This window comes from Callionymus lyra, chromosome 12 (assembly GCF_982586985.1).
Source record: "Callionymus lyra chromosome 12, fCalLyr1.hap1.1, whole genome shotgun sequence".
NCBI classification, from domain to species: Eukaryota; Metazoa; Chordata; class Actinopteri; order Syngnathiformes; family Callionymidae; genus Callionymus; species Callionymus lyra.
Genome location: NC_141829.1, coordinates 2,907,897 through 2,929,137, shown reverse-complemented (window position 1 = coordinate 2,929,137; position 21,241 = coordinate 2,907,897). Strand labels below are relative to the sequence as shown.

The 21,241-nt window shown below is 36.1% G+C and overlaps 2 protein-coding genes across 9 annotated transcripts in view; both read right to left on the bottom strand.

Annotated features, from left to right (window-relative positions):
• The window catches only part of slc12a8 (solute carrier family 12 member 8), a 30,026-nt gene extending 22,458 nt beyond the window's left edge, over positions 1 to 7,568 (bottom strand). For 2 of the 6 annotated variants that reach the window (XM_087804440.1, XM_087804442.1), the window contains exons 1-5: positions 7,062 to 7,359; positions 6,107 to 6,220; positions 5,417 to 5,563; positions 5,160 to 5,351; positions 4,113 to 4,344 (exon numbers count right to left, since the gene is read on the bottom strand). In XM_087804440.1, coding sequence (XP_087660566.1) covers positions 4,113 to 4,344; positions 5,160 to 5,351; positions 5,417 to 5,563; positions 6,107 to 6,214 — 679 coding nt within the window. In that variant the 5' untranslated portion in view covers positions 6,215 to 6,220; positions 7,062 to 7,359. Of the gene's footprint in view, positions 1 to 4,112; positions 4,345 to 5,159; positions 5,352 to 5,416; positions 5,564 to 6,106; positions 6,221 to 7,061; positions 7,363 to 7,551 lie in introns of those variants that run through there. The other 4 variants (XM_087804439.1, XM_087804443.1, XM_087804441.1 and 1 more) reach the window with 4 other exon arrangements.
• A 1,103-nt stretch (positions 7,569 to 8,671) lies between these two features.
• On the bottom strand, positions 8,672 to 19,628 carry znf148 (zinc finger protein 148). Of its 3 annotated transcripts, none has more exons than XM_087804217.1 (7): positions 19,542 to 19,628; positions 17,458 to 17,844; positions 15,932 to 16,054; positions 15,739 to 15,862; positions 15,523 to 15,606; positions 15,335 to 15,453; positions 8,672 to 13,957 (listed from the first exon to the last, which is right to left on the bottom strand). In XM_087804217.1, exons 2-7 carry the CDS (start codon positions 17,821 to 17,823, stop codon positions 12,401 to 12,403), a joined length of 2,373 nt encoding a protein of 790 aa, XP_087660343.1. In that variant the 5' UTR covers positions 17,824 to 17,844; positions 19,542 to 19,628; the 3' UTR covers positions 8,672 to 12,400. The 3 variants fall into 3 exon arrangements, with proteins under 3 accessions (XP_087660343.1, XP_087660341.1, XP_087660340.1); XM_087804215.1 differs by having other exon boundaries at positions 19,532 to 19,607; XM_087804214.1 differs by lacking the exon at positions 19,542 to 19,628 and adding an exon at positions 18,907 to 19,014.
• Between the last annotated feature and the right edge of the window lie 1,613 nt (positions 19,629 to 21,241).

Here is a 21,241-nt window from a genome sequence, read left to right as displayed (position 1 = left end):
CAACGTTTTGTCATTTTCCAAAAATGTGGGTGAGTCTGGTTAACACCCTCGACCAGAGGAACCGTCTGAGATGAGACTCGTCGATCGTTTTCACCGTCGAGATGCAAGTTTGTTTGTCCAGTGAAGACTCGTCTCACATACACTCGTGTCTCTTTCACAATAAATACTTTTGTTGAATCAAACTTCATTATTTTCTAAGAAGCCATAGATTATATCTGTGTCTCTCTTCCACACACCCTGAGCCTGGTTCTGCTCTAGGTTTCTGCCTGTGACAAGAAACTGATGCTTATTTTGATTGTTCTTTTCTTCTTTGGTATATATTGAATTTTGAATGTAAAGTTTCTTTGTATGATTCTGTCGTGATTTTACTCTATGAATAAATAAATGTATAATAGAAAGACATTATCGAGGTACAGGTCGTCAAAGCATGAGGTTAAACATCTAGTTTCAATCAAAACAATGACCTCCATTCATCTGTGTGTTCAGATGACCTTGAACTGAAGCTGAGAGTTGAACTGTGAGTGTAACTGAGGAAGACCTTCAGACACGTTCAAGAACCACATTATCAGCTCAGATGTTAGACCAGCATGAGGATCAACAGTTAGTCCTACGAAAGGAAACTTTTGAATAAGCAGTAACAAAAATAAAGCAGTAACAAAAGTAAAGCAGTAACAAAATAAAGGAGTAACAAAATATAAAAGAGTAAAAAAAATAAAGGAGTAACAAATAATAAAAGAGTAAAAAAATAAAGGAGTAACAAAATACAGCAGTAACAAAAGTAAAGGAGTAACAAAAATAAAGTAGGAACAAAATAAAGGAGTAACTAAAATAAAGGAGTACCTAAAATAAAGGAGTAAAAACGTAAAGGAGTAACAAAAATAAAGTAGTAACACAAATAAAGGAGTAACAAAATAAAGGAGTTACAAAATAAAGGAGTAACTAAAATAAAGGAGTAAAAACGTAAAGGAGTAACAAAAATAAAGTAGTAACACAAATAAAGGAGTAACAAAATAAAGGAGTTACAAAATAAAGGAGTAAAAACGTAAAGGAGTAACACAAATAAAGGAGTAACACAAATAAAGGAGTAACAAAATACAGCAGTAACAAAAGTAAAGGAGTAACAAAAATAAAGGAGTAAAAACATAAAGGAGTAACAAAAATAAAGTAGTAACACAAATAAAGGAGTAACAAAATAAAGGAGTAAAAACGTAAAGGAGTAAAACAAATAAATGAGTAACAAAATAAAGGAGTAAACTAAATATAGGAGTAACAAAAATAAAGGAGTCACAAAAATAAAGGAGTAACAAAAATAAAGGAGTCACAAAAATAAAACAACAAAAATAGAAGTGGAAGCTCCAGAGCTCCTCAGTGTCCAGAAACTACAAAATAATCTTGGCTTCCTGAGTTTGCGACCTGCTGGCTTCTGGCCAACAGTGAAGTCACCAACACACACACACACACACACACACACACACACACACACACACACACACGCACACACACACACATGTACGCACATGCACACACACACACACACGCACACACACACACACACACATGTACGCACATGTACGCACATGCACACACGCGCGCACACGCCTCGTAATGAGGAAATGGTGATGGTTCAGTGATTGTGAACTGGTCGACAGGATGTTGGACCGGAGACTGATGTAGACACTGACGCGTGACCTTCAATAAAAATACTAGTTTAATTAGAGAGACATAAACTAGTTTATTTAGAGAGAAATAATCTAGTTTATTTAGAGAGAAATTAACTAGTTTATTTAGAAAGAAATAATCTAGTTTATTTAGAGAGAACTTAGCTAGTTTATTTAGAGAGAACTTAACTAGTTTATTTAGAGAAAAATTAACTAGTTTATTTAGAGAGAACTTAACTAGTTTATTTAGAGAGAACTTAACTAGTTTATTTAGAGAAAAATTAACTAGTTTATTTAGAGAGAACTTAACTAGTTTATTCAGAGAGAACTTAACTAGTTTATTTAGAGAAAAATTAACTAGTTTATTTAGAGAGAAATTAACTAGTTTATTTAGAGAAAAATCAACTAGTTTATTTAGAGAGAAATTAACTAGTTTATTTAGAGAGAACTTAACTAGTTTATTTAGAGAGAACTTAACTAGTTTATTTAGAGAAAAATCAACTAGTTTATTTAGAGAGAACTTAACTAGTTTATTTAGAGAGAAATTAACTAGTTTATTTAGAGAGAAATTAACTAGTTTATTTAGAGAGAACTTAACTAGTTTATTTAGAGAAAAATTAAATAGTTTAGAGAGAAATTAAATAGTTTATTTAGAGAGAACTTAACTAGTTTAATTAGAGAGAAATTAACTAGTTTATTTAGAGAGAAATTAACTAGTTTATTTAGAGAGAACTTAACTAGTTTATTTAGAGAAAAATTAACTAGTTTATTTAGAGAGAACTTAACTAGTTTAATTAGAGAAAAATTAACTAGTTTATTTAGAGAGAAATAATCTAGTTTTCACAGTGATAACGAATCTATGGTTTCTAACACACACACATGACTTCAGTGATTAGATCAACACTTGTGTTTGAACTGTTAAAGACACGTGTGTTTCAAACACAGGAAACACTAAACTTCATGAAGGTCGACTAAAGAATCTGCTTAAAATCAAAATGTCTCCACAAACATTAAGTGATCACGTGTTTAAAAATAATCGTCATTAGAATGTGATAAACCGTGAATACGTTTCATTTAAAGTGCAAAGCTTTAGTCATGAATGATTTGATGGCGCCCTCTGCTGGCGTAATGAGGCAACATCATTCAAAATCATTTTTCTACGGGGCCACATTTTATTCTGTGGGTTCTGTGAAGGGCCATTAAATAATTAACATAATAATTTATATTAAATATTCATGAAATATGTACGTGTTTGGAAGTGTTATCAGACATTATAAAAAATAAATAAAAAATTGTTCTCATCATCATCATTATCTTCATCATCATCCTCATCATCTTCATAATCATCCTCATCATCATCATCATCATCATCATCATCTTCAGCCTCATCATCATCATCATTCTCATCATCTTCATAATCATCATCTTCAGCCTCATCATTATCTTTATCATCATCATCATCATCAGCATCATCATCTTCAGCCTCATCATCATCTTCAGCCTCATCATCATCATCATCATCATCTTCAGCCTCATCATCATCATCATTCTCATCATCTTCATAATCATCATCTTCAGCCTCATCATTATCTTTATCATCATCATCATCATCAGCCTCATCATCATCATCATCTTCAGCCTCATCATCATCTTCAGCCTCATCATCATCATCATCATTCTCATCATCTTCATAATCATCATCTTCAGCCTCATCATTATCTTTATCATCATCATCATCTTCATCTTCAGCCTCATCATTATCTTTATCATCATCATCATCATCATCATCATCACCACCCTCACCATCCTTCTCTTTTGCAAGTGTAACCATGACATTATAAAAATAAAATAATAGTATTTATTTTTGCACATATTATCAAATTGATTTTTCAAATTAAATTAAATTAAAAATTAAAATGAAAAAATATATTATTTGATTCTGATTCTGATAAACATATTAAATAAATAAAAATTATAATTAAATATGATGAGGAAACGTGTTGCCAGAACATGGATTTTCGCATCTTATATTAATGTTTTTGAACATTATTTCTATTTTATTTTATTTTTATTCTATTTTATTTTGTTAATAGTGTCAAATTTCTAATTTTGTAAATAATTTGTATATTCTTAAGATCGTTTTTATTTTATTTTGTATTATCTCTTTTATTATTTATTTTTTCCCTGCACTTTATTTTTTTCAACTGCGCTGTTGTGAAAGTGTGTTTCCCCTCTGGGGATGAATAAAGCTTTTCTATTCTATTCTATTCTATTTTATATACATTTTTCTAAATACACGATAAAAACGATATAAAAATATGTGTAAAAAAAATTAAAAATAATCTTTTCAAAATGGTTTTGAGAGGTAAAAGATAAATGAAATTTAAAAACCAAATCCCTCACATTTATTCACAGAAATAATCGTGACAATAAGGAGGAATCTCTGGACCGAACCTGGGTCGAGGTGTGTGAACGTTCCGACGACGAAGTCCAGCGTAGAAACGGCCAGAACCGCCAGCAGCAGCAGCTGCAGCCTCACGATCCACTTGACTCCGGCCAGGTTGATGCCGAGCAGAGCCAGCAGGACGGCGGCCGACATCGATCGCACCAGCCACGGATGCTGCAGACCCAGCAGCGCCGCCACCGACTCGGAGAAGCCCGTGATGTACATCGCTCCAGCTACACACTCCACACACACGCATGGCACGCACACATACACACAAATACACACACAAACACACACACACCTTTTTAATCAAAAGGTTAAAAGATTTATTAATTTAATTAAGACATTTTCAAAATATACAAGGATTCATATTATAATTACAATAATTCAATGAATATTATCTAAATTAAAATAAAACAATAGTGCACAGATGTTAGCAAACGATTACAATGAACTTGAGTTTTTACATCCTAACCTGATCGTCGCGAGATCGACCCAAAGTTGGATCAAGTCATTTAACTCTATGTGGAAAAAAACCCAATAATATTGTAAATATTCGAATTTTTTGATTCAATTATTTTTAAAGAATTAAACCTTTCAATAAACTAATTAAATTAAATGATTTAATAAAAAGTAATTGAACTTTTAAATATATAAACTATATCATTCAATTATTTCCATAAAATAATCAATAAATTAGTTATTAAATTAAATTATAAGTAATTGAACTTTTCAATATATAAACTATATCATTCAATTATTTCCATAAAAAGAATCAATAAATTAGTTATTAAATTATTAAATAAAAAGTATTTAAACTTTTTAATACATAAACTATATCATTCAATTATTTTAATAAAATAACCAACGCTTAACACACTGAGAATAATAATAATAATAAAATGTCAAATGTTAAAGTCAACCAGTCAATATATAAACTAATTGATTATCTTATCTAAAAACATAATTCAATGCTTAAAAACTGAGAATAATGAAACAAAGTATTAATAGTATTATTTTAACCAGTAAATACTTGTAAAAACCTGTAAACTTACTTGTCCGAAGACGTACAGAAGTGCGACGGTTCCTCCGATCCTGCCTCCGAGGACGGTGGAGATCATGGAGTAGATCCCTCCTCCTCCTACTCCACAACACTCGCTGATGCCCACGCCGGACATGACGGTGACCAGAGCCACCAGAACCACCAGCGACACCAGGACCATCCCGAGCAGAACCCCCGTGTTGCCCTGACGACACACGCGTGGGATTTAAAAAGCACGTCATACGTCACGGCGTCTGACGCGAGACTCACCACCAGGTAGCCGGTGCGCAGGAACAAGACCACGCCGAAGATGTTGATCATGCACGAGGTGAAGACGCCGTCCCAGGTGCCGAAGAGGACCGGCTCCCACACCAACACCTTGATCTTCCACCAGGGCTGAGTCGTGAGCCTGAAGCCCTGAGGGTCGTAGAACGTGAACAACATGAAGATGTTTTTCTCTCTTAAAGTGATTTAAAAAAGGAGAGAAAGTAATAAATAAAACGCTTCCACTGCAGAGTAAATGTTTGCCATGAGGGACGGAGAAAAGATAAGTAAACAAACTGATGATCTTCACTCTTTCAACTGCACACAGAAGTATTTAAAGAGCTTCACAATCATCACCGTTTTAAACTAGAATCAGAAAATATTTAGAGCCACAAACGTAAGAAACGAGGGTTTTTTTGTGCTATTGTTGAAAGTGAGAAAAATTATTCAATATTAATAATAAGTTAAAAATATACAGTATATGAAATAAAATAAATGTGGATGAAAAATCTTAAACTACTTTTTTTAAATCAAGTTTTCTGTCTAAATAAACTAAAAAGTAGAAAAAATAAATAAACAAGATTAACTTTAATAAAATAAAATAGTGTCTCGTAAACTGAAGTGAAAACATATTTGTCTCCATCATCTGCAGGAACAAACACACATTTGAATAATTATAATAACAACAATACGTACCTGTGCGTCTTCATGGAACAAATCACAAACTTGAGTCTTGTCGCTTTCTGATGACGTCATCAAGCCGTCTTGAGTGACGAGTGTCCATCCTCCAGGAAGAGCCGCCATGACAACCTGAACACACGTGACACAAAAGCCTCATTTGTTGGGAGAATTAATTACATTTTAGGTGTAATTTGTACAAATAAATTAAATACATTTGAGTTCAAAACATTAGGATCTTGAATGAATATGTTGTAAATGAGGGAAGCCGCCATTTTCTTATAAAATAAAATAAATAAATGGTTGTTGTGAATAAGTCAAACACAATTAACTCATATGATGCCATATATATATATATATATATATATATATATATATATTTTTAGATGTTCAAGGGTAGGTAGAATATCACAGACAATACAAACAATAAAAACATTAATTTAAAGTCTTTTAAAGAGTGTGGAGGGAAACTAGCAAGAGGAGCTAACATGCTAAGTTGCTAACAAGTTCAATTGAATCAAAACAAAGAATATTCTGAGCCTGGATTCGAACCTTCGACCTTATTCCAATAATAATAGAAAACACGTTTTTTGACAGTAGCTTCAGAAATAAACACAAGTGGAAACAAAAAAAAAAGTTATATTTTTTAATTTGACACTAAACACGTCAATATGAAGTTGATACAGCGTTTTTAAAGTATTTTCCTAATATATTTACAAGTTTAATAAACACAACGTTACAAACCATCATTAGGATTAAAAACATCTTAAATTTAAATTTTAAAACTGTGGAGTTTGGGACGTAATTCATGATCGTGACGCTAACGCTTAGCATGTTAGCTTCAACATCACGATCATGTTTAAACACAAACACACACAAACACACACACATCGTTACTAAAGATTGTTGTCCTGGATCATCGATGAAAAATATCTCCACGTGTGCAGTGATGTCATGCAGGTGCGTCTCTTACCTGAGCCACAGAACAAAGTGACTTCAAATCTTTTCCCAACTTGAATTATGACGTCAAAGGTTTCCTGCAGCAGAGAGTGTTGATCACTGAGGTGAGAGTGTGCAGGTGTGTGTGTGTGTGCGTGCGTGTGCGTGTGTGTCCTTCTGTGCAGGTGCGTGTGTGTCTCAGAATGTGTGTTCTGTGTAGGTGAGTGTGTCTCAGTGTGTGTGTGTGTGTCCTTTTGTGTAGGTGTGTGTGTCCTGTGTCGGTGAGTGTGTCTCAGTGTGTGTGTGTCCTTTTGTGTAGGTGTGTGTGTCCTGTGTCGGTGAGTGTGTCTCAGTGTGTGTGTCCTATGTTGATGAGTGTGTCTCGGTGTGTGTATCCTTGTGTGCGTGTCCTTCTGTGTTGGTGTGTGATTCTGTGTGAGTTTGTGTGTGTGTGCGTGTGTCCTTCTGTGTGTGTGTGTGTGTGTGTGTGTGTGTGTGTGCAGGTGTGTGTGTGTTCTTGTTACCTTACAGGGTGTTGCTGTTGGTTTTGGCTGCTGCAGCGACTCTGACCAAGAAAGTGAACAAACAAACGACTCCCTCTCGTCCTGATCGTTGTGGTTCTGGAAAAATACTTTTAGTATATTTTGTGTTTCTTAAAAGTAAATCCAAGAAGTATTTTTGATTCTTGTTCTCACAGTAAATCTGTAGAAATCTGATTTAAAATCATGTTATTCTGTCTTCAGTGACTAAACAAAGTACATTTAAATTGTTCACATACAAAAAAAAGTATTTAAAAATAATTTTCCAACAACTTTGATCAAATATACTTATAAAATAAAAAGATACTTCATTGTAAAACATATATCAAGTAAATATTCACTGTGATCTTTTTCTACTATTTTGTCTCAATAATGACTTACTAGAGAATTATTTATTAGTTTTGTAGTTATAATCTATAAAAAAGACAAACAAAAGTACATCTTTTTGATATAAACCATGCAGTACTACCTCACAACAAAGTATTGCATTACTTTTCTATTTGGTGATTGACAGCTCAACAAAAATGATTCAACACGACGATGATCACATTTTCTTCACGTGTAAAATTAAATACATTTTGGTTAAAGAGACATTTTGAAAATGTCATTATATCTTAATATTAATATAATTAATGTTATATCCAACGACATTAAAACATTATTTAACACTCGTTTATTTCCATCCTTTAAAAAACATTTGTTACGATTCAAAAGTAGAATAAACACAAACATTATACTCGTCAAATAATCTTAAGTCTCATTTTTAAATATTAAAAGTATTTCCTCTGAATAAAGACATAATTAGTGAGTGTTGGTAGTTATAGTTTAAGAAAACAAAACATGTTGATATAAACGACACAGAGTTACTTCAACAACACAACAAAGCTTAAAAAAATATATATATATATTTTCTAATTTTCTATCAAAAAAACTCAAAAACAGATGAATAGTTTGAATTAAAAGAATGAAAAAAAAAACAGGAAAATTCTTCCCCTATAAACAAAAAACAAATGTTGAGCAACAATATCAGGTAATAATAAATAAAATAAAAATCACAATACGCTGTAAAATAAAGAATAAAAAACAGATGAAAACACTCGAGTCATTTGTACGAATCATTTTATTTAGAGACGAGACACGAGAAAAACCATCGGAGCCAAAAATACAAATCAAAAAAAATCCATTGATATGATTTCATTGAGTGAAAGTGATCGACTAGAAATGAAAGCTGCTCGATAATATTAGAGAACAAACGAAAACCTTCCAGGCCTCCATGCAAGTCGTCTTCTGAAAGATGACAATATTCACATCTTTGTTTTCGTAACACATCTTTTTTGGAAACACGACAACATTTGGCGTGAAAACTCCAGGACTAGACTTGGCAGGTTTAGTTTGGCTTGAGACTGTGAAACACAAACTAGTGTTAACTATTAAAACTTGTGCTCCTGTTTTTTTTTATTTTTATTCTAAATAAAACTACTTTTTAAAAAGCATCCGAGTGCGACGAGGAATGTGTGAACAGAAGATAAATGAGTGCATACGTTTATACATCAGTGCTTTAAATGTTTCAAAAATATTTTTTATCAAAAAGTTTATACTTCAGATCTTTTTTTTCCCCCAAACAGAAAAAAACGACACGTTTGTTTATTATTGTACTAGTTATACAAGGACACTTATGGCCTGGTTACTGTCGATGGTTCTTTCAAAGAATAACAAAAAAAAGTCAGATTTGCACCAAAGTCATGACAAACAACGACTGCTCTGATCTGTGCTTCTTCCTCACGGGATCGATAGTTGAGAACTGATCGATCAATCGATCGTTGACGTCATAAGTTTATACACCGGTCAGCCATGACTGTCAAATAATTACCATTACTTCAGCCAAATAAGACACTTTGATCAGGTACATTTATCTTTACGCTCAGAACAATAAGTTACTTTTTTCAAACGTTAGTCTGGCTCCCTCTAGTGTCTAAACGCTGTAACTGCAATGTCGTTAAACCACGTACTTATTTTTTTTATTAAAAAAAGAGTTAAAAGGTTCTCTTGTATATTATTCTCGGTTTTATATTCTGGTCAGTTTAAAAAATCTTTCTCTGACGCACTGCTGTAAAGCTCTTTGGTCACATGACTTACATAGTAATCATCGTTCCATTGTTTTCCTTTTTTTTTTTCTAAATATTTATTTCATGTTATAAAAGTATTGAGTTCTTAAACACGATAAAAAATATGCTTTAAAAAAACATTTAACGTCTTTATTAATTAATCATTAATTTATTTATTTAATTCCTATGAACATCAGTTTAAAATGGAATAAATTAAACATTTCAAATATTGAAACTTACTTTTTTTTTAATAAAATTAATTGTATTTTTAAGCATTTAATCTTTATTTAGTACTATAATTAAATGATGTGCATATTAAACTAGTGAATTCATTTTTTTAATGATTTATTTAAATAATTCTATTTTTTTTAAATAAACATATAGTTTGATTTTCTAGTTTCATTATTTAAAAATAACAATATTTTTAATTCGTAGCCTTTTAAATCCAATATTTCAATGTTAATTTCATGAAAAACATCAAATTCTTGTCAAACTCAAGGATTCAATATTCTGAGGAAACTGAAATACTTTGATCTTCTAGTGAATCACGATCTCGAGAACTTTATTATTATTTTAACTTTTGCAGACGTTTGGTTTCATGGCTGACGGGTGTATTTCACGGTTGCGATGGATGAGGTGAAGTATATTTACAAACTGCGACGGGAGTAATAAATGCTTGACCTCTGACCTCTGAATACAAAAAGTGTCTCCGACAATAAAATCCCACTCGGAACATAAAATATACAAAACTATGTACAGCAGGACATTTACCATAAACTCTGGGGAGGAATGTTCTGTGAGGAGGAAAATAAAACGTCGCTGATGAACGAGGTCGTCCCTGATTGTCGACAGAACGAGGGGTTTCTTCTTCACCGTCAGTGTGGACACGAGTATTTACAAGAGTACCTCGGATGAGTCGTCCTCGCGCACGTGCTCGTGCTCGTGCGTGATACAGCAGCGCTCCGTGAGGATGTGTCACCAGTTGTGTTTTTAAATAAACAAACAAAACATGAATCTGAGATCAGCTGACGCGTGTTCGCCGCACACAAGACTTCTGCCGGAAATGTTCCATAAATAAGGCACAGATGATCATGACGGGGTGGAGCTAGTTTAGCTAGTTAACTCGTATGAAAGAGAGAGAACGAGCTGGTATAGCTAGTTAACTTGTATGAAAGAGAGAGAACGAGCTGGTTTAGCTTGTTAACTCGTATGAAAGAGAGAGAACGAGCTGGTATAGCTAGTTAACTCGTATGAAAGAGAGAGAACGAGCTGGTATAGCTAGTTAACTCGTATGAAAGAGAGAGAACGAGCTGGTTTAGCTAGTTAACTCGTATGAAAGACAGAGAACGAGCTAGTATAGCTAGTTAACTCGTATGAAAGAGAGAGAACGAGCTGGTTTAGCTAGTTAACTCGTATGAAAGAGAGAGAACGAGCTGGTTTAGCTAGTTAACTCGTATGAAAGAGAGAGAACGAGCTGGTATAGCTAGTTAACTCGTATGAAAGAGAGAGAACGAGCCAGTATAGCTAGTTAACTCGTATGAAAGAGAGAGAACGAGCTGGTTTAGCTAGTTAACTCGTATGAAAGAGAGAGAGGGGGTTCATCACATGACCCACGCGTGTGCATCTTCCAGGAAGTAGATCGACTAAAGATAAGAAAAAATAAAGTGGCAAAGAATCTAATTTCACATATTGCTTTTAAATCAGGGACTTAAGACGTTAAAGATGGTTTAAGTTAAGACTGAGACGATGATTCTGATGTTTCTCTTTGAAAACATTCAAATGTTGAACCTCTTCAGGCACATGTTTCCATCTGTGAGCTTTTCACCAGCAAACGAACACGTGACACGCTTTTGAAAGAATCATTTCGTAGAATCTTTTGTTGGGAAATTGAAAGAAACTCTGAACCAAGGACTGTACAGAAGTGTTGTACGTTAAATTATTATTTATTAGCTTCGTCTGAAACAAACCACACTCTAGCTGCAGGTTTTATTCAAATTTAAATGTTTTCTTTTACAGCCCAAAAAAGCGATGAACTCTATATTCATTCATGATATATAATAATGTTCATTTTCTTTATCGATTGTTCGTGACATTTAAAATGTTTTCTCTCGTTAAAGAAGTGACTTTAAGAGCTGAACGAGGATCAGAATCCAAAGGATCAGAATAAAGTTTCTTATACAGTCTTAACAGGTAAACTCTGAAATAACTTTATACAACATTCATGGCAGTGAAACGTGTGCAAACTGTGCCTTTTTTCAGCACAATCCTTAAAAGTCAGTTCACTGGAAACCAAAAACGTGCGGCTACACGACTTATTGTGTTAACCTTAAGTTTTAACTTTAAGTTTTTACTTTCAGTTTTAAGTTTTTACTTTAGGTTTTAACTTTAAGTGCTTCCATTAATAATGATTGAAAGTTTAGAACCTCTAAAGTGACAATTAAATAAAAGTTTCATTATTTTCATAATTTCTGGAGGCAATTTAAGGCTGCGATTGTAGAAGATACGCAGGAAGTGGTATTATGGGATGTTAGAATACATATGAGAGAAATGGAGGAAACTGCATCTGCACTTTGGCTTTTACGACCGAACTTACATTCTGAAGAAAGTGTGTTTGGAGAGGTGGCGTCAAGAGATGGAAGTCGTGAGGAGACGAGGGTTGGATTTGGCAAAAATGTTGTGAAGTAAATAAAGTGCTGCTGAAAATGGTTTACCTAGAGCGGAGCCTGGACTCAGCCGAACGTTTCACTGGCGGTGACTTCGGGCGAGGAGTTCAGCTGCGACCGGCTCTCGGCGACCCGGACCAGAGGGAACTCTGGGAAGTCAGAGTTGTTCCCTCGCAGAGCGACTTGTCCGTTGGCAACAGTGAAGAGTGAGGACGACCCGGATCTCTGAAAATGAGACTTGAAATTGGCGTCGAAGGAGCTTATTTGAAACGTCTGCATGGGCGAGGAGTCGGGCTTCTTGGAGGGCGACACCTGCTCCAGGAAGTCCTCCTCGCTGGGCGACACCGTGGAAGGGGGCGTGGTCTCGTCGCCCGAGAACGAGTACGAGTGCTGAGAGTCGCCCACCAGTAATCCGAAGTGAGGCTTCTCCAGAGTGGACCTGAGCGGGGAGCTCATCCCCGTCTTGAACCTGCTCGGAGAAGGAAGCTGCTTCTCGGTGGAGAAGAGAGGTTGACCCGCCAGAGTCGGGTTCTCCGACACCAGGCTGAGGCTCTGGCTGGTCAGGTAGCTGTCGTTCTGGCTGGTCCTCTCCAGGGCTTGCTGGAGGAACTTGGAGTACTCCTGCAGGAGGCTGACCTTCTCGTTGGGAGGCTGGGCCGGACCGCCGGAGGGGGCCGGACCCTCCGCCGGGCTCCCGTCCGACGAGTTGATGGAGATGCTGGAGGTCACCTCGGTGTCGGCCACGGTGAAGGAGATGTCCGATTGTCCGTTAGCCTTGTTGGTGTAGTGCTCCAGCAGGGTCTGGAGAACCTCGTCCGGCAGCACGTTGCGGTCGTGCGTCGTCTTGATCTCGGCGGCGACGGGCTGCGGCTCCAGGATGGTGGCCGGGACGTTCTCGTCCATGACGGCCTGAGTCGCCGACGGCTGGGAGGAGATGCCGCTCGTGGTCAGGCCGTAGTCGCGGCCGCCTTGAAGGTAGCGCTTCTTCTTGAGGAACTGCATGGCGTCGTCGTAGTTGGTGCTGGCCGCCGGCTTGATGGGACCTCCCTGAAGGGTCTCCACGGACTCCAGCTCGGCGGTGCTCTCGTCGTCCAGAAGCGCCTGCTTGTCCACCATGTCGAAGGAGAACTTGCCGGTGTCCACGAAAGAAGACAAGGTGGGGAGGCAGGACGAAGGAGGCTCGTGCGGTTGTTTGAGGATCCTCTTGGGGATCTTCTTCAGGACCAGTTTATGAGGTGCGGGTTCCTCCGGCGTGGACAAGTCTTGGTGTTGCTCGGCGGCTTCTTCAGGCAGGTCCACGGCAAAGTCTGCGACCACGTACTCGTGCTTGACTTTGGAAGGGACGGTGAAGAGAGGGAGACCTTCACTCTTGTTCTCCACCACCTCGCCGACGGGAGCCGTGTGTTCTTCGGGTGGAGGAGCAGGATCTGGACCTTCCACCTTCTCCGTGCACTTTTGACGCTTCTTCTTTGGCAGCGTGCACTCTTTGGTGAGGAACTGCAGACCCGACGGATCCGACTCTCGCGCGGGTCCGACCTTCTCCGCCGCCTTGTTGATCTTCCTCTCTCGGTTCTCGTGACACATCCGTCGGTGCTTCAGGACGCGGTCGGTCCTGGAGAAGAACTGCAGAGAGAAGGAGAACCGAAGGATGAAGCCTATATTGAAGACAGTTTTCCGACGTTTGTCAAAAAGAAACAAATGTAGAAAAATGTCGAACAGAAGACAATATTATAGAATGATTATGGATTAGATGACACATATAGACGTATATTTATTATTATATTACATTTTATATTTTTAATTTTACATTTTAAATGTTGAAACCTGGATTTTTTTAATTGACATGTTGTGGGGTTTATAAGCATTGAATTATTTGATTAATAATTCAATTTATTAATTAATATATATTGAAAGCTTGAAAGTTTTTTAATAATTGCATTATTTTTTATTAATTAATTAAATTCAGTCATTTATATATAAGTGAACGTTTCAATTTGTTTTGTTTTTTTTATTAATTGAATTGTTATTAATATTTAAATTAATTATTTATTTAAAAAAAAAAATTCACTTCAACGTTTTATTTTTTTTACAGTTTAATATTAGAATTTCAATATTGATCGGAATGATCACATGACCGATTGTCTCCGAGTCGCATGATTGGATGAAACTATTGTCTGCACCAGCATTTTTATATTTGATTAAAAAGACTGTGACTTAAGAATATAGAATTTTAGGCGAAGAAACTAAATGAATTCAAAAAATGTTGGGGGTTTTTGTTTAAATATATAAATTATTGAGTTCAATCATTAAAACTAAAAGCATTTGAATAAAAAAAGCCAACGATACCTTATTGTTCCAATTATTCCAAATTATTTTTTCTCAAAACAATTGAAAAATAGATTCATATTAAGGCTGCACGACATTAGAAATATGTGCGGTATTCAATATTGATGTCGAAGTGCGATATCGATATGAATGCAATATTTTTTCTTTCACCTAAAAACGTAGCTGTGGCAGGTGTGAGTACTGTTGTGTACTGTAGTGTACTGTAGTAAACGATGAGATATTTCCCTTTCGTTTGTTTCCGCGCTTCGGTGTCGACATGATCAGAGAAAAATATCACTTAAAACGCTGCGTCTCGCGGGACTTGCATCGGTTTCCCGCGATAATGACGGACGAAGACGTAAAACAACGAGACATAGAAGTACAAATTGACAACTTTACAGAACGTGACACTGATTGTTTAAGGTGCGGATTTAAGAAATGCTTGATTCGACTGATTGATTGATCAATGTTTTCGATATGCATATCACACGTGCCAATATTGCGATATTTTTTTGATACATCGTTTAGCCCTAATAATAACTAAATGAATAAACGTTGGTGTTTCTTCGCTCACGACAATAAGTTTACTTTTGCTAAACAGTCGCTGAACCAACAAGTGTTAGAATTAATCGATCAATTCTACGTCACAAGTTAAGATGGAACGTTCTTCTTCACCTGATGACAGTAGTCGCACTGGTACGGCTTCTCTCCGCTGTGTGTCCTCTTGTGTCTCTCCATGTGATACTTCTGGATGAACTTCATGCCGCACTCGTCGCAGCGAAAAGGCTTCTCACCTTGAAGAGGGAAAAACAAAATCAACTCCGAGGCGACGTCGGAGAAGAACTTGCGTCGACGACCCTCACCCGTGTGGATCTTCTCGTGTCTCTGGAGGAGATACTTCTGGATGAAGCGCATGTCGCACTGGCTGCACTGGAACGGCTTCTCACCTGAACGTGGATCGAGTCGAACGAGAGAAATTCAATAATAATATAAACTAAAGTTTTTCAAATCAGTTTCTCTCTGATCCCGATTTAACTTGGGAAGTTTCTGAATAGAAAAAAAAAAGACATTTTACCCACCAGTGTGGATGAAGACGTGTCTCTGGAGGTGGTAGTTGGTCCTGAACGCAGCGTTACAGTGGACACACACGTGACACTTCGGGTTCTGCACACCGATCGATCCGTCGTCGTTCAAACTGAGGATCTGCAACAACAACAAAATAGTCAGATATTTGATTTTTATGCTGCCTGAGAGAATGTCTCTGCCTCGCACCTTTGCTGGCGAGCGCTGCTTTCTTTTCTTCTTCTTCTGACACACAGTGAGATCCTTGACCACCTTCTTCTCCTTCATCTGAGCCGTCGTCTCCGACACCTTCAGCTCCTGTTTGATGCCCAACTGCAGAAGAAACGCATCGTTAAATATGAATCCAACTTAAAACACTAACACTTGTTATAGTCGTGCACGGCTTTGCAAAGGCTTCTCCAAACTATAATTGAAGGAGATGTTGCAACAATATTTGATAAAGTTTTAAAAGAGCAGGTGTTACAGCGAAGCTGCGAGTTTGATTCCCCAGTCAAATGAGCAACAAAGTCAGACACAAACAACAGACTTTTGGCTTAAAATCATAGTTTTCTTTCAAATTAGAATTAATTAATGATCAACATTGCAGAATTAAACTTGAAGCAGGCGACGCTTTTCATCATCATTTTCCTAATATTCAAAAGGTCTTAGATTTACTGCCACATATTGTAAAGTGCAGGAAACCGTGAAGAAATGTTTACACGTTTGGACAAGAAAGCAACTGTCGCCATCAAGTGGCAGTTTAAATATCACAAAACACATCAACTAACTTGTTTAATTAGGTTGTTTTTATCCTCAACCCCCTAGTTTTGTTGTATTGTGTCATTTATTGCTGCTGTCTGTGAAGCAACCTTGAGTTCTTTTTAATAAAATGATCATCAACATTCCTCGTCTTGGGAAATTCCTACCTTTTAAAAGGACAAATGAAATGAAATTTAAAATATATATATAATGATAATTAGGCCAAAATACAGGGCATCATTTTAAGTCATTTTAATTAAAGAGGAAAGTATTATAGGGTCACACGTTGAAAAGTCTTGGATTAGGGTTCGGCAAATTAACTTTCATCGAGGGATAAACTCTGACTGTTGTTCGGGGACATCAATCCAAAGTAGAGAAGAGAAGAGAAGAGAAGAGAAGAGAAGAGAAGAGAAGTGAAGAGAAGAGAAGTGAAGAGAAGTGAAGAGAAGTGAAGAAAAGTGAAGAAAAGTGAAGACAAGTGAAGACAAGTGAAGACAAGTGAAGAGAAGTGAAGAGAAGTGAAGAGAAGTGAAGAGAAGTGAAGAAGTTAAGAAGTGAAGAGCCAAAACATGATAGAAAAAATAAGAAAATGAATAATAAAAAACAACAAGGAAAAGAAAAGAAGTAAAATGAACCTAAATATGCAAAGAAAATACCCTTTTAATTGATATAAAATGACTTTTTTGACTCTAAATTGTTTCTCAAATGAAATTATTTTGAGGAGAAAATAAAAAACCCTTCAAAAATTAACGGGAACGTGTCAATGGTTTGTTTATTTAAGATTCATAGGTTCAGTCGCAGCCAGGTTTGTAAAGAAATGTAATAAAAGATATTTTATAACATATTTGCTGTCCTCAAATAATCTTTGTTTAGCTTTTAAATTCCTGCTTTTAAACTCAAGAGAATTTTTCTATGGCGCGCCGACGACAAGTGCAACAGTTTCCACACAATCTTATCACACACCAGCGTCAACTCACTGGTATATGTAGCAAGTAGGGCAACTTATGGGTGAGTTTAAGGGGGAAATGCACTCCCACCTCGCCTCCCTCCTCTCCTCCTCCTCCTCCTCCTCCTCCTCCATTCTTCGCCACATCCTCCTGCATCATCAGCTGCTCGGGAGGCACCAGGTCGTGAGTGACCAGGGAGCTCACGGTCAAGTCGTCGTCCTCGTCCTCCTCGTCGTCCTCCTCGTCCTCGGCCAGGAGCGGGTGGTTGACCAGGGAGCGCTCCCCGAGGGTCATGACCACCAGACCTCCGCCGGCCAGCGTCACTCGTCCTCCTCCGTCCGTCCCAGCGCTGCTGCACTTCAGCAACATTCCCTCCAGCTTGTCCTCAGTGTTCATCTTACATAGAGAAGTCAGGGCCTGGATGGAGCACAAACCTGGTCAAACACTTTTATATCACGAAAACAAACCGCTTTATTAACTGTTTAGTGACAAAATACACTGAATGTTGTTTTGGCCGATGGTGTCTCTTTGGAAAATAGCAGTTTTTGAACACGGGAGATATAATAGAAATAGAAAAATATACAGAAATAGTAAAAAGCAGTCGTCCCTTTTCAATTTCGCAATAAAAGCGTTTCGAGAACGAAGTCTTAACTTGAGCGTCTTTATTGAAATATAATCTGTCATTATTATCATAATATCCTAACACGAGTTGAATTTGCGAGCGTATAAAAACGTGTATTCTTTAAGGTAGTCTATTTGGAAAAACATGTATTGAGGTTAAAACATTACAGAATATAACAATGATAAGAATGACATGAAAAGAGATTAATAAAACAATACATTTATATAAAGTAAATATTCAAGATGGCACTGCAGAAAATAAGACTTTAGACAAACATGTACGTCTGATCTAAATATAACATCACATTCAAGTCACTTTTTATCATTTTAGAATTAATTTAAAATAAAAAAAACACTATTTAAACATTAAGTTTTCGGATTGTTTTGACCACAACGACTAGAACGACTGTGATGTTTACTTATTAATAATTAACTGTAGATGTTTATTTAGGGACGCTGTTATCTAATAATATACAAGTTTTATCGATTCGATTTGACGTCAAAAGTGTTTCCACTCGAGGCTACTTTAATAGTGAATTAATTATTTTACTTCGTTGGCTCCACAAATATCCAGGTCATGTTGTGTAATGAATATTTACTCATATGATCAAGAAACGCTCGGAAATGTTTTTAAATCATTTTCAAAGACGACTGAATATTTTCTGGTCACGATAACAAGATATTCGATCAGAAGTGAAATCGGTTTTTACCTGCGATCACTTGATAGAAGCTAAATTAGCTTCTGAGCACAACAACTGTACACAAACATTTGTCATTAAATATGAGCCAATATACACGACGACACATTCAACGACCACCCGGGTGTACACGACAACTTAGTCACACGTGTTAACTCACCTGGTCATTTAAGTTAAGTGAGGTTGCAGGAGCTTAGTAGCCAAAGGCTAGCAAGGCAGCTAGCTAGTTAGTTAGCCGCGTCAAACGTCACAACAACTCTACCGGAAGTGCAGAGGGATTCGATTTCGCAATAAAAGCATTTCGAGAAAAAAAGTCTTAACTTGAGCGTCTTTATTGAAATATAATCCGTCATTATTATTATAATATCTTAACACGAGTTGAATTTGAAAGATTCAAGTCCAATTAACGCATTTGCGAGCCTATAAAACGTGTATTCTTTGAGGTAGTATATTTGGAAAGTACTTTATCTTGAAGCCCAGCGCCGGAAACAACACATACCAACGTCCTCTGTTACAAACGGCCTATTTCTGGTGAGACAAACACAAACTAAAGTATTAAATCTCTGCACAAACACGTCTTCAAACGTCAATCAACCAGGCGGTCGGTCGATGAGTGACAGGAGCTCCATCTGACAGCTGTCAAGAGAAACGTTGTTAGCGTCATGAACGCGACACCGAGGCCCAGATCTGGCAGAACAACTGACCAGATGTTCCTCAACCAGCTAGTTATTGCTAACGTGCGACACACCTGCGCGCGAGAGCTCGAGGAGAACACCTGTGCTCACCTGTGCTCACCTGCGGCGCGTGTCAGATGCGTTCAAATGTCATGATTGTTGTGAGTCTGCGGTGATGGAACCAAATACATCACCTCAGCGCGACCCGTTACAGAGGCACTGGCGCCCTCTAGTGCTCGGAGAGAGGTACTGACACACGTCTCTTCAGTGTATTGATATTATTGATAGAACTTTATTGATCCTCATCTCACACATGATCAGACTTAGAAAAGATATTCTCTGACTATTGTGAGGAGCCTTCATGTCAATAATGTAACAGGAAACCTTAACATTAAAAAAGAGATAAAAAAGGGACGTTTTTATTTGTTCAGGCTTTTCCTTGATTTCCTGGAACTCCTGTGTTGTTCTCAGTATTATCTTGATCTTTAAAGTATATACTTTATTGAATATTGTTTTGTTTGTTTAAGTACTTTGCGACCCTGGTCTTGAGAAGCGCTATATAAACATAAATTACTTACTTACTTACTTACTTACATTATTAAATAAACTTAATCTGTAATTTGATTGAATATTGGTTTTTTTTTCATTCATTTCATTTAAAGATCACTAGACAACTTTACTTAATATTACATTTATATTTATATATGTGTTTATATATAAACAAAAGTGTAGTGTAGTTATACCATGACCTAAAAGAAAATAGTAGCAAAAATGTCCAAAACAAAGATATTTATTGAATTAAATGAAACAATGATTTAATTAACTGAATAATCTTATTATTTAATGAATTAAATAATAAGATTATTTTCCATCAGGAACATTTATATATTTATTGATGATTTTATAGTGACTTTAGATAGTTTTTCTGTTCTCAATGTACTTGTACAATGACCTTGATTTTCTGAAAAAATGCCTTCAAATAAAACGCACTCTTATCATTATGATAACAACATACAGAGATAGATCTAAAGAACACACAGAAACTACTTCACTTCAGTTTGTGTGTTTGTGTCGAACAAGAAAATCTAACACAGATGTTTTAAATTCTTCCTGCGAGAAGATTGACAAACATTTTTAAATATAACTTTCATAGCAACGATGCTCATCATTCACACGCGTGTCAAACTCAAGTCGCAATATTTTAAAACATTATTTATTTCTTCTATTTATACTATATTACACTATTTTTAACTTATTACTATTTATACTTTTTATATACCTTCACTCTATGCTGTGTTTTTTAATGGTTGCCAAGCAATGAAATTTCGTTGCCAGTTTCCCTGACATGTGTTTTTTCTGTGCGATGACAATAAAATCAATTCTAAGTCAATTTAACTGGAGACTGCATGTTCATAGCATGATCTACAGACGTTCATACGTGTCATCACTCAACGAGGCGTCACAATCACAACATCTACGATCATACATTTGAACAAAAAGATAAGACAAGATAAGGACCAGTAATTATGAATATAATTGGAGTAATAACTCTTTGGAGCCCTGGTCGTATTACAGTTTATTTTTTTAACATGGAATTCCAGGGGTGCAGTAATTAGGTCATAGGTTTGTGTGTATATATATATATATATATATATATATATATATATAATAATAATAATCTCTATTTATATAGCGCCTTTCTAGACCAGGGTCACAAAGATGTATATATATATATATATAACAACATTCCATTAACATTCCATGTTAAAAAAATATACTGTAATACTGTAATATATATATATATATATATATATATATATA

Coding starts and splice junctions, on each gene's coding strand:
- znf148 (XM_087804217.1), bottom strand. CDS start 17,823: ATGAACACTGAGGACAAGCTGGAGGGAATGTTGCTGAAGTGCAGCAGC. Junction 16,055..17,457: donor CCTACTTGCTACATATACCA/GTGAGTTGACGC, acceptor TTTCTTCTGCAG/TTGGGCATCAAACAGGAGCT. Junction 15,863..15,931: donor AGCAGCGCTCGCCAGCAAAG/GTGCGAGGCAGA, acceptor TTGTTGTTGCAG/ATCCTCAGTTTGAACGACGA.